This window comes from Platichthys flesus, chromosome 3 (assembly GCF_949316205.1).
Source record: "Platichthys flesus chromosome 3, fPlaFle2.1, whole genome shotgun sequence".
In the NCBI taxonomy this organism is placed as follows: domain Eukaryota; kingdom Metazoa; phylum Chordata; class Actinopteri; order Pleuronectiformes; family Pleuronectidae; genus Platichthys; species Platichthys flesus.
The window spans coordinates 6,257,176-6,269,625 of record NC_084947.1 but is presented as its reverse complement, the minus strand read 5'-3'; the positions used below and the strand labels follow the sequence as shown (position 1 = coordinate 6,269,625).

The 12,450-nt window shown below is 45.6% G+C and overlaps 1 protein-coding gene across 1 annotated transcript; it reads right to left on the bottom strand.

The window, feature by feature from the left end:
- Positions 1–4,751: 4,751 nt before the first annotated feature.
- Positions 4,752–10,501, bottom strand: lipg (lipase, endothelial). The gene is made up of 10 exons (XM_062381564.1): positions 10,181–10,501; positions 8,860–9,047; positions 8,432–8,611; positions 7,570–7,681; positions 7,256–7,474; positions 6,909–7,151; positions 6,562–6,682; positions 5,852–6,079; positions 5,633–5,737; positions 4,752–5,516 (listed from the first exon to the last, which is right to left on the bottom strand). Exons 1-10 carry the CDS (start codon positions 10,269–10,271, stop codon positions 5,504–5,506), a joined length of 1,500 nt encoding a protein of 499 aa, XP_062237548.1. The 5' UTR covers positions 10,272–10,501; the 3' UTR covers positions 4,752–5,503.
- Between the last annotated feature and the right edge of the window lie 1,949 nt (positions 10,502–12,450).

Below are 12,450 nucleotides of genomic sequence, written 5' to 3'. Positions count from 1 at the left end.
TGATTGGTTTATTTTGACCAGTGTATGTTTTCCCACTTAGAACGAGTCCTGTGAGGTGCCCTCTACTTTCCTCTTGACATCATGATGTCCCCCAGAGACACGGCGTGGAGCCACGTGCAGCGACGTGACCATAAACAAGAGGCAGATATTTGACAGTTATGAAGATCTATAAGCCGTGTCTCCACTTCCTTCCATTGTGCAAAAAGGAAAGTGAAATATCCCAGATACCCTGCTGTGTATGTATTTGGAAATGGGAGTCTGTGCATTAGAGGTTGTGGTGTGAAGCCCCTTGTATCAAGGTCCAGCAGATACATGCGCTGCAACCAATCAGAGTCAGTCTCAGTTGTCAATCATCACAATTCACCCCATTTTCTTTACAATATCAAATAATACATTTATGCCAAACCCACTTTGAGTCAAATCTCTTTAATGTGAAGGCTACTTGTTTTTAGTCATCAAAATGACAATTACTCATGTGGAAGTGCTTTATATCGGGAACTCGTACTTTCATGTATTTGAGTGATCAAAACTGCAACTTGCTGATATAAGGTTTTTTTTTGTAAAAGCTGAGCTGCCCCCCCCCCCCCTGCCCACACACACACACACACTTGTGCTGCATTGGCACCTCTGCTGTGCCACCAGACTTGCTCCATTCAAATGAATGAGAGGGCTGCATTGCACAAGGTCTAGTCTCAACTTTGCTGATTGCAGTGATTGGGAGAGTTACATGAACGACGTCATTTTGCTTTTCATCTCCTTTAATTGATAAAAGAAATAATCAGTGTCTCTGTCCCTCAGGCTCACGACATCGATCCGAGAGAGAAAAGGCCCAACAGATGATTCAAGCTGGATTCTTCACAACTAAAACATGAAGCTTCTCTTGTGGTGAAAGCAAAGGAGGGTTCATGTTTGAGTTGTCCCGCGTGATCCTCCACTGCATCTGGGCTTTTCCATTTTCAGATAACCAACCAAAACATTCTCCTCACATCACATTTCCAGCGGATCATTTGTCCAAACAGACTTATGAAAGATCATACTCCGGTCCGGTCCACCTTCGTCCTTCTCACAGCTCACATTCCTAGAAAATTCAAGAGGACGTCTTACTTGGAAACCACGGAGAGACCATATGACCTCGGTGCTTTCAACTCCAGCCAGGCTTGGACTGACGTGCCACAACCACTCAGCTGGAGTACAGCACATGTTGTGTGTGTGTGTGTGTGTGTGTGTTTGTGTGGAGTTCAACAACAAGCTCTGCTGAGAGTTTCCACTGCCACCACTGTGACGTACTCAGATGTTTCCCGAGATTTCTCAAACTGCTCCTCACTCTGACTTTGACATCAGTGCGTGCGTGGACCATCAGGATCACACAGAGTGCCCCCCCCCCCCCCCCCTTCCCGCCTCTCTGCTGCCGGTGCGTGGCTTGAGCCAACATCCCAACATGTGGCATTGTATTCACCACCACCCTTTAATCTGGGCGGCACGTGGCACAGGGGGTTAACATGGCATGCTGCGCCTAATGGTTTGGAAGCAATGACAGACACAGCGCCTGAAGGACCATGAAAAGGAAACATTTAGATCTGCAAACGTATTCAAGTTCATTCAGGTGGATTGTAAATGTGCACGGTTTCTATTTATCTCTTTTATCAGCAGTCTGAATCCAGAGCCTCTTCTCGGCAGTGCTGCAGTCATAATGTATATATATATATATATATATATATAAATTTATATATATATAAATATATATATACAAATAATTCTCAGAAATCGGTTTTATGCTTTCATATATAGATTTCTGAGAGTCATATGTTCCTTTTAAAATTAAATGATTAACTTCTAATTTGTGCTGCAGTCAGAGAAAAACGTTTTTTATCGGTTTGGTTTCCTTTTTTCGGTTTTTAACCAGAGGAGTTCCTCTGAATTTCCAAGAAGCAAGAATGGAACAGAAACCTAACAATGGTTCTCATCGATATGTCAACTTGATAATAATATCGAGTGTTTGACATTTGAGATTTATTTGAAGACGCACCTGGCGGATCAGCATATGTCCTGAGCTTATATTGTAAACTGTGCCACCAACAGTAAAAACACACTGTCAGCTTCCGAAACCTGATCTGGATTTAACAACTTGTAATACCAGTCAGGCAAAGTGGGAACAAAGCACTTTCCAGTCCTGTGTTTCGATTTTTTTTTTTTACTGGAGCTGTGTCATTGTTCATACTCGGATCTTGAATTGCGTCTTTCAACAAAAGAACCCGTTTCAAAAAGCAGGTTAACATGAATTTTCTCGGTGGCTGCAGTATAAACCCAGGACTCACTAAAACCTGGAAACGTGGTTTGACACCGCAATGTTTACCAGAGGCCGTGTGCAGGAAGTAATCCCACCTCGCCATAACAGTGGTGTCAAAGTGTGACGTGTGCACCAGGAGTAATGGGGAAAACCGTCTGCCCTCACACGCCCACCAGCAAACACAACCGCGGCACCAGGTGACAGGGTAATTATAGACACATGTAGACAAACTATGTGTGAACTGTAGAAACCTGAACACAGGCTGCAAAGCACGTGATCTCTGATTGGCTGCTCATTTTGAACAGCTCATCTGTGGTAGGTCACTGTGGATTGTGTATGTTCCTGCTTAGAAAGAGTTGTGTTGTTACATGTTACATAACATATATGACAGGCACATATTTGACAATGATGTAGAACAGGAAACGCCAACAGTCGAATGCAGCTTGAGACTGGGGATCTATTTGTAGGATAGGGTCATGTTAAAATGTAAATGATTCAGACAATTGGGTGGAAATGTTTGAGGGTCAACCAACAACAAACACACTTTCCCACCTTGTGTTTTGATTTATGTTGTGCGCTGTTGTTTATATGTGGATTTTGAATTGTGTATTTAAAAAAAAAGATTCACCGGGGCCTCGTTCAAAGAAGTACTTTCACTGAATTTACTGTATAACCCAGGACTCACTTAAATCTGGAAGGTCATTGGATTTCTGGATGTTGATTGTAGCTTAATGTTGACATGCATCATTAAAAGTGTTGAAAGTTTTCTAATGAAACTTGTGGCAAGAAATCCAATAAGGAAATTGATTAAAAAACTGATCAAATTTTTCTTCAATCACCATCCAATCATCTGAAGGACAGTATGAGACAGTTAGAGAAAACATGGGTCTAAGTTAACAACCAGGGATAAGTGGTGCCACAGGTGAAAACGGCCATTTGCAACCATGGCAGAGTCCATATCTGCAAACAGACACCTGCCACAAAAAATCATTCAATCTCCCACTCTTTCAACAAATAAGGACAACTTAGAAAACTCCATCTACTCATGTTCATCAACATCAGGTTAAGAATTGCTTCTCAAACAACCTTCAAGGGTTTAAAAACACCCAACTCACACAGGTCCAGTTCTAGAATCTCAACTGGTCGAGCAGACTGGGACTAAAGAGGCAGATGGAATCGAGGAGGTTAAGAGCCTTCATGACTATAAAAGCTGAACTGAGTCACTAAATGAACAGTGGGTGGTGTGGTGGTCAGTGTGGTGACCCGACGGCTCAATGTTTCTAGGAACAGACTGACTCGCGGCCTCGCTGGATGGAGGTCGTCTGACTCGTGGAAAAATTGGTCACTGCTGCAGCGAGTCATTCACACGAGACATAACAGAGATGAACTGGACACAAAAAGATGTTTATAGAGATAAAAAGTAGGAGGAATCACGGAGGATGACTCATGGGGGGACTCAATCACCAGATGTCAAGTGTACCGAGATGTTTCCTCTCTTACTAACCTCCCTGGCATTTCAGTGACAACAAAGACATCGATGTGTTTCGAGAAATATTTCCGTTCCTGAGCAGGAGGTTGCCACTTCGCCGCTGCATGCACCGACACATGCTGTTGTGTCATGGCAGAGGAGGAATGTGTGTGGAATTCCAGGTGCATTACGAGTCACAATCAAAGATTTATGTTATGTTGAAAGATAGCTATCAGTGAGCCTTTAAACATGTTGGGCAACAAAGAGATGCAATTACAAACACCGCAAAGAATTCTGCTCTGTTGGCCGTGTTGCTCCACAGACCGTTGCCCAAAAGTGTTGTACAGTAACTTGTCTATTTAGTCACGAGTTCCCCAGTTTGCAGGGAGATCGAGATGTTTGGACTGAGGAAAAATGAGCTACTGGTAAATCAGATGTGACGAGGACTAAAGAACAATCTTTATTTCCAAACTGGCCCATGATACAAATAGAATAGAGATCAAAAGCAAGGAGGTATCAAAAAGGTGTCGGCTCCCCCAGTACACCTGGCTGATTCTCAGGTATCAGTTTCACTAAGGCGTTGCCACCAACACTCAGATCGAAAAATTGCGGTTGTGGCTCGATTCACAAATGATTGTCGAGGCCGCTTACAGGCTCATCAGTCCAAATCAAGGGGACGGATGTGGTCTCATAGTGAAACCTGGGATCAACCAGGGACGGCACCGTGGCACAGAGGGGCAGCACTGTCGCCCCACGGCAGAAAGGTTCTTGGTTTGAATCCTAGTTCAGTTAGGACCCTTCTGTATGGAGCTCTGTCCAAAGACATGCACATTGGGGTTAGGTTAATTAGAGAGTCCAAATAAAGTCAATGGGATTGGGATTGGGATTGGGTTTGGGGCCCCCCCCCCCCCCCCCATAACCCTTTAAGTGGTACAGACAATGGTTGGATAGGATCTTTCAGAGACAGTAACCAATACAGAAGACACAGGCAACGGCTTCTACAAATAACAGGTGCATTTATTTTTTTTCCAAAAAGTTATTTACATTATATACATAGACACAACCCAAAAAAAAGATAAGCCACAAACAGTAACAGTAACATGACGCACAAAGCCTCCTCAGAAAGATTGTGTGCAACGAGATCCGGTATCTCCTTCAGTTATACAGTGTATCAGTAATCTCTCAGCAGAAAGGCACATATCTTGGGCACAACACACACACACAATCACCCACATATTAAAAAAAAAAACACACACACACACACACACACACACACAGACACGCACACAAATACTGCAACTGGGATGTGCTCTGATAAATAATGTTGGTCTTGCAGTGCTTCCATTCTATTCATAAATAGGAAATATTTAAAAAATGTACAGTACAGCGACTACAATTGCTGGTGTTTGTCCCCAGGCACAGATCTGTATTCTACTTTACTACAGTCCACACAAAAAAGGAACTTTCTGCAACTCTCACAGGCAATTTGACATTTAGGACCGCCCCAGCTTCCAGCCTGCAAGGAGACCTCCTGCTGTCTCGTACGCTGGACAGAGCCCAGGGTCCACGTTTTCAGAAATTACCAGAAAACTTCCAGAAGCTGAAACCTGAAGCTCGTCCCCACCGTGCGCTGATCAATCCTCCTCCAAACGAAAAAGTGCTCGCATCAAGAGAAGGTAGTGCTCCTCGTTGATCCATGTTGGGTCCCCCGTGGTGACGGTGAATTGGTTGTTGGAAATGCTGAGTTGTTACATGGGCAGCCTGTCGATGGAAAACAGAAGAACAATCAAAAACCTTACCTCAGATTGCACAGAAACCAGATATTTAATTCAGGCTTATTTGCGTCCCTTTCTAAAAAATCATATAAGGTTTCGTACCTTTTTCTAGGTTTCACTTCCCAGCCGTCACGACACTTCACAAACGTTATGGCCTCTCCTGGTGAGATTTCAGTTTTCGAAGGGTCTTGAGCACAGAAAGTAAATCTGAAACGTGAAAAAAAAACAACAGCTTAATAACTGTTCAATCAGTGTAATACAACTTTATTCTAGACACTGAGCAGATATGTGGTCTTTGCTCAGCTTCTCCCTTTGACTTACTTCTTCTGCGTTTCTCCCGCTTTCACACGAATGCGCCGGACTTCCAGGACGGGTTTGGGGGGTTTGGCGTTCCAGGCCCAGAAGGACTTCTTCACGCTCTTCCACATGGAGCTCCAGGACTCATCGTTTCCTTCCCAGCTCAGACTGATCTTCAGCAGGTCCCCAATCTCCTTCTCAGTGAACACCAGGAAAGTGTTGGTCAGGTTCAGGCCGATGACGTTGTCGTGGCTGAACAAAGATAAACCAGGTTGGGTCAGATGTGTGCGCAAGTGGATTATTGTAATTCCGCATTTATTAGAGGATTAAAAGTCTAACTAAAGTATTGAAAACCGGTAAGCCTCGCATGACGATCTAAGCCCCTGGGATGCCTCTCTGCTGATATATGGTATTTCTTTTTCCATCCAAGAATTCCAACAAAGGCTCTAATCAGCATTAGCATCTATGGAAACTTGACTGACTGAGGTTCCTCCCCCAGTCTGAGCTTGTACTGCGTAACAAACCAACGTGACTGGCACTTTGAAAAGGTCAGTCAGTACAAACATAGTTCAAGTTCAAATTCCAAATTTACAGTCACAAGCCTGAGTGCTTCAGCGTACCACAGGCAGCAGAGCGACCAGTTGGGGGTCAGTATCGACCCAGTGCACAGTGGCTTAATAGATTGTCATGTTGTGGCGGTCGGTGACTCTGCAGGATTTAGATTGTGTACTTACACATCGACAGATATCTTCGTTGTGTCGTTGTTGGCGCCGTATAACTTGACAAGGAAGGTGGGATCTGCGTTGTCGGAATTTTTTCTGTTGAACACATGCATCTTCATCTGGTAGTGGTAGCCTGGAAAGAAAAGAGAAAATAAGTTAATAATTAATCAGCAGTTGAGTTGTGTGCAGTAGTAGTTTACACGAGAAGCTGGAATCGTAAAAGATGCAAGATATGAACTTTAACTGTAAGCATCTCTACCATATCTCAGTTTAGTGTCTTATCAGTGGTACTCTAGGAAATAAACATAGTAGTAAAAGATAAAGACAAATTGACGGATCATATCTGGATGGTAACGTACCTCCGAAGGGAGTGATGGCATTCGTCTTCAGGTACATTTTACTGTTGCGCCTCTTGCGCATCTTCCTGGTGTTGTAGCCGATGTTGTTGCATCGATTTTTACGGCAGCTGAGGCAGATGCCCTTCTTGAAGCGATCGGGGCCCGTGCACTGGTAGGCAAAGCTCATGTGGTCCTTGCTCATTAGGGAGTCCACGAACAAGTGCACAGCGCGCTCGTGCTCACACTTCATCACCTCCATGAAATCTGCAGAAAGAGAGGATGGCAGGTTAGCTGGGCTGCAGCTGCACTATTGCAAAAACAGATATCGAGTCAGATATAGATGTATGTGTTTATTGTAAAGTACGTACTTCCTGCAACTGCCAGCACGTCACCCAGAGCACAGCCGGGCTGCACATCGCCGCCATTGGGGTAGATGTCAATGTCCCCAATGGGCTGCTGGATGCCAATGCTCACTCCCAAAGCCTCTCTGGTGTATGTGTGCAGAACGTCCACAAAGTCGGCATCGTCTGGAGAGAGACGCTTCCGTTCCTCCACACCCTCAAACATTGGTCCTGCTGGGTCTAGGCCTATTAGAAACACAAAGAGACTTGGTGTCAGGAGACAGGGGCGGCACCATCTTTGAGTCGGGGTTGATTCCAGATTCATGTAGCACTGAACTCACCAGTGATTCTGCCGATGGTCCCTCGCACAAATGTTCCAGCGTAGCCGGCTACATGTGCGCCTAAGCTGTAGCCAATCAGGTGCACGTTTAGCAGAGGCAGCTGGTGCTCATCCTGTGAGAAAGAAAAATTACAACACTCATCAGCAGCTGCCGCCACGAACCCGAAATGAACAAATCCTGGATCTCAGCCAGTGATGATCCATCGGGCCTGCAGCCGAGCCAAGCTCAGTTAACCCGGACCACATCTACCCACAGACCCGTCCAGGCAACAGTGCCTCCACCAGCTGTCTCAGTTTGTCTCCATGAAATACTCTTTGTCCATGTTTACAACTAAGTGGCAGGACGCCTGCTTCCTTCCTCACTTGGTCCAATTTGGTGACAATCCTGAATGAGAATTGTTGTCTCTGCCTCTGAAGTGTTAAATAGACTATAATCCCCATTAGATTCCCCTGTCAGCGTTGATCTAATGGTTCTTAAAGAAGCAACCCAACACAAGGAATGGAGCGAAATTGCCTTGGGGCGAAGTATTGATTTCAGAAATCATCAAAATGGATTTCTTCAAACACGTTTTGGCACTTCTGTCAAGCTCACAGGAGACCTCACATGATCTCACTGCAGGTAAAAAACAGAAGGGAGGCAGGTTCTTGTGGATTTGCAGGAACTCAGCTCCTCGGCATTACTGACTCAACTGCCGAGGTTGCTCAGACATCCCAGACATTAGCAAATCCATTTATTTATACACACTAAAGAGACCTCGCATTCATAAGACCAAGCTCAACAAGGTTTAACCATTTCTGTGCCAGGACGGGTGCAGCCTGACCAAATTATGTATTTGCATGGTCGGACTAAAAGGCCTACACACCTGTAGCCAGTTTATCATGGTGGCAATATCGAGGCCGACACTGTGGGTGTGGTTGACTGCGTCGGGGTACAGCTGCTGAGCCATCATTATCCAATCCACGACCACGACGTTGGCGTCGCTTTCCCGCTGCATCAACGCGGAGACCAGCTTTTGCATCCAGCTCTCGAATATCCCGCTCATCTGAGGGAGAGGAAAAGGGGGATAATGGAAGTCAGGCAAACAGCTTTAATGGGTTGTCCTCTCCCTGACAGTTATTTCACGTTCACATGATGAATTTCAACAATCAAAGCCCTCTCCCCTCCGATCATTCAACACTCAAGCTACACTTCCCTCTGTGAGGTGAGGCTGGGCTTTATCGTCTGTGACCCAGATGGAGAGGGGATCTGAAACTAGACATGATGATAGAAAATAAATGTTGGCTCACGTACCGTCCAGCCGTGGATGATGAAGATGGTTTTGGCTGTGGCATTGAAGCCACACTCCTCTAGACGATCCTTGTTGCCATTCTGCAGGTAGCAGCCCTCCTGCTCAAAATCCAGACTCTTCCTCATGTTGTACTTGACGACTCCATCGATTGGCTTGTCGGTTGACAGTTCATCCAATTCACTGTCTTGACCTGAGGGGGAAATGACAGAGGAGGTTAGATCAAACTGAGAAAATACACTGATTCAAAATGTGTTTTCCTCCATCTCTTTCCTGATCATTAAAATGACTTTAAAACAAACAAAGAAAGAAAAGGAACACACCGATCTCTACACATTTCAAAGAAAATTCAGAAACCATTCAACCAATGGTCCCTCACACTTTCAGGGGGGAGACTGAAGCAGCCAATCATCTCGCCCTTGCAGCCAACATCTGCTACAATAAAGGGTGCAAGTTGTACCGGAGACGCAGGCGCGGAGCCCAAATGTCACCGCCACCCTTCTCTTCTTTTATTTCAAACTCCGTGACACAACTGCAGCCGGATCTCTGCAAAGCTGGCGAGGACTTACAACACAGTGAGCTCTCTGGTCTGAGGCTCAGACTGCAAAATTGAAACTCTGGGCTTGAAAAGCAACATCAGGATCCTGGCAGTTTACCCGCAGGAGGAAAACATTTAAATAATAACATGTGTAAACTCAGCCCTCAGCTATTTTAAACTTCTGCTCTCATTGGGAGTCATTCTTGGTGAAGCAAATGAGTGATTTTAAACCGCAGGGCAGAAACACCAGGTCTGGGTTTAAATGAAAATGATGAACTCAACACCCTCTGGTAATGGGCCACACCGACCAAAATGACTTCAGCTGGGCAGTAAAGACGGCGGAAAGCGGTCTGTGGTAAAACGCGGGTTCAGCAGAGTTATCTTTTCCAAACAGTTCACACACACAGAGGGAGACGTGGCGTTGCGCGTCCTGCTCTTGGTGCATATTTGCTGCCGCTCTCCCAAAAAGGACACGTCGCAGTCTTGTCTTTGAAATCCATCCCGGTTTTCTGGCTCTCTCTGTCCAGGCACACTTGTTCCCACCATAGACTCTATAGGCTCCTACTCATTATTAAGCCCCATCGCCCCAAAACGCACCGGAGCCCTTTAAGCAGGGAGGAGAGAGAATTCTAATATCATGCTTCTTTGAATTATATTTTCCATTTACGCACACCTTTTACGCACTTTACGCGTGCCACGTTCGGTTTTAAAAGCTTCCCCCTTTGGGTGCTGGGGAAATGAATAAATGATAGTGATGAATGGAGAGTGGTGCACAAAGCCTTTCTTACCTTTAAGAGCGGCGTTTTCTCCAAGCGCAGGGGCGAAGAGCGCAGCGGCACACTGGAGGAAAATCCACAGTAAAAGGGTTTTATGATTCATCTCTCAGTCCCACTCGAGTGTTAAAGGGGGATCGGAAGCTCCCTGGGAAAATAGAATGTGTCTTTGTGTCGCCGGGTTTCTGGTGGCGCCTCGGTGGGTAAAGTGGATGAGATCTGAATCCAGTGGCGACAAAGAGCGAGCGAGTGAAGCCGGTGGTGCGTTACGGTGCGTTGCGGTGCGCGCCTCTGTGCATGCGCCGCTCCTCAGACGTGTAAACTTGCCGGCAGGGTGTCATTACAGTTTTAAATAGTTTCTCCTTTTCAGTCATCTGATCATCGGCTGATCTATCGAGCATCTCATTGGTCAAGCCCCCATTTGTTTACGTTGAAGGCGTGGCGAAGCTGAATGGAGTCGTAGTAGGCTTCTCACGTTGCGCGTGTTTTTTTTTTTTGCGGGGCGTGTAAGGCTGACGCAAGCAGACTTTAAAAAAACGGATCCTGTAGCTCTAGTGTTGGTATGAAGGTCATTTAGCTTTGTTGCCTCGGTGCGTGCGAACAATGCGTAAAAAAATAACCATTTAAAATCCCGAGAGTCTCAGAGAGGCGCTGACAGGAGGATCTGTCTCCACTGGATTCGCACAATATGATTCCTTAACCATAAAACAATAACACATAATCTCCCTCTGCTCATTTCCATACGTTGGAAACCCTCCTCAGCACCCCTCAGCGCGTCTAAGGGAATATTTAAAAGGCTCAGGGCAGTGTTGTGGGTGAGGGGGGAGGAATGGTGAGGCTCCCTCCCCCATGAAGGCATCGTGCCCTCTGCCTGGCGCACATCCAGCCATTGGTTTAGCTCACCGACCAGTTTCAATTGATGAGGCGAAGAATGGGCGCACTCACGCAAGGGTCCCCTGCTACAATAACACCACTGTGTGTGTGCACACGCATCAGGCCCAGCAGGAGGAAGTGTCACCTGCCGCCCCAGCAGCCCCTGGTACTCTGCACAGCCTCCACATGCATCTCTGCAAACACAGCCATGCTGCTGCTGCTGCTCGCAATGTACACAAGGTCAGTGGGTTTACCAGGTCACTGCAAGTGCTACAATCTATATCCTCAAACACAAACAAAGCCCCCCCCCCTCCAAGGTGGCTGCACAATGGTGTCTCTTTCGAAAGTCCATTTGTGTTCTGCTGAAATGTGCCATGTAATTCACAAAACTTTTTTTTAATATGAATTGTTTCCTGTTCTGTAACTTAGGAAACACTGCAGGCAGGTGGTTGCGTGATAGGAAGATGAGTGATGTTGGCAGAGAACAGCAACATGCAGGCACAACAATGTGACACACTGCTTCAAACACATGTCCCACTCAATTTTTTCTGTCCATATCCAATCCTCTCAATGCTGCCAGATTCACCGTGACATGCACGGACATAACCAGAAATAAGAGACATCTTATCCCTTCTTTTTTTAAATCATGCATTGAGATTAAAAAATGAGTCTTCAAAGGATGAGAGTGAAGCTGAGCTCGATGCAGGAGCATCCAAAATAACATCGTATTTTTGGAGCTGGGTCGAGATCTCGAGTAAAAATAAACATAATATACATGATGCTGCAACTGCAGAGGGCACTACAGTTCATCTGGGGAGATGATACAGTTCAGTGAAATCCCAACCTGCTCACTCCATTAACATCAGTCATGCCTGCAGGGTCGCTGTCATTGCTTCATGTCAGGATGTGTTGTGTCAGGATTGGGAATCATGTGAAGACATTGGTACCAGTCCTTGTGCGTGCAGGCAGTTGCAATTCATCTGGTGATACATTTCCTGTGCAGGCTCACGAAGGACCGGCGATGTTCAATGCAGGCAATGTGTCTCTATAGGGTTCAAGAGGAAATGTCACGGGCTGGTTCATCACAACGCTTCTGATGTCTGTGCCCAACTTTCCTGTCGACTTACCGACAGAAAATAGGGCAAAGGACAAAGGTGCTCATGAGACAGAATAACCCAGATGTCATTGAATGTGATGGTCACGGCTGCAGAGTTTCTTGTCAAATGTATAAATATTATAATTTGTAAAAATGGGTCCAGTCATACAGAACCATACAGTTCTGTTGCAGCAGAAACAGAACCTGTACAGAACAAACAATTGGCTGCATTGTTCCGAAAATATTTACAAGATCTAAATTTGTGAAAGTGATGCAACCCTGCACTTTGTGGGTGAACATGAAGAATAATTCGTCT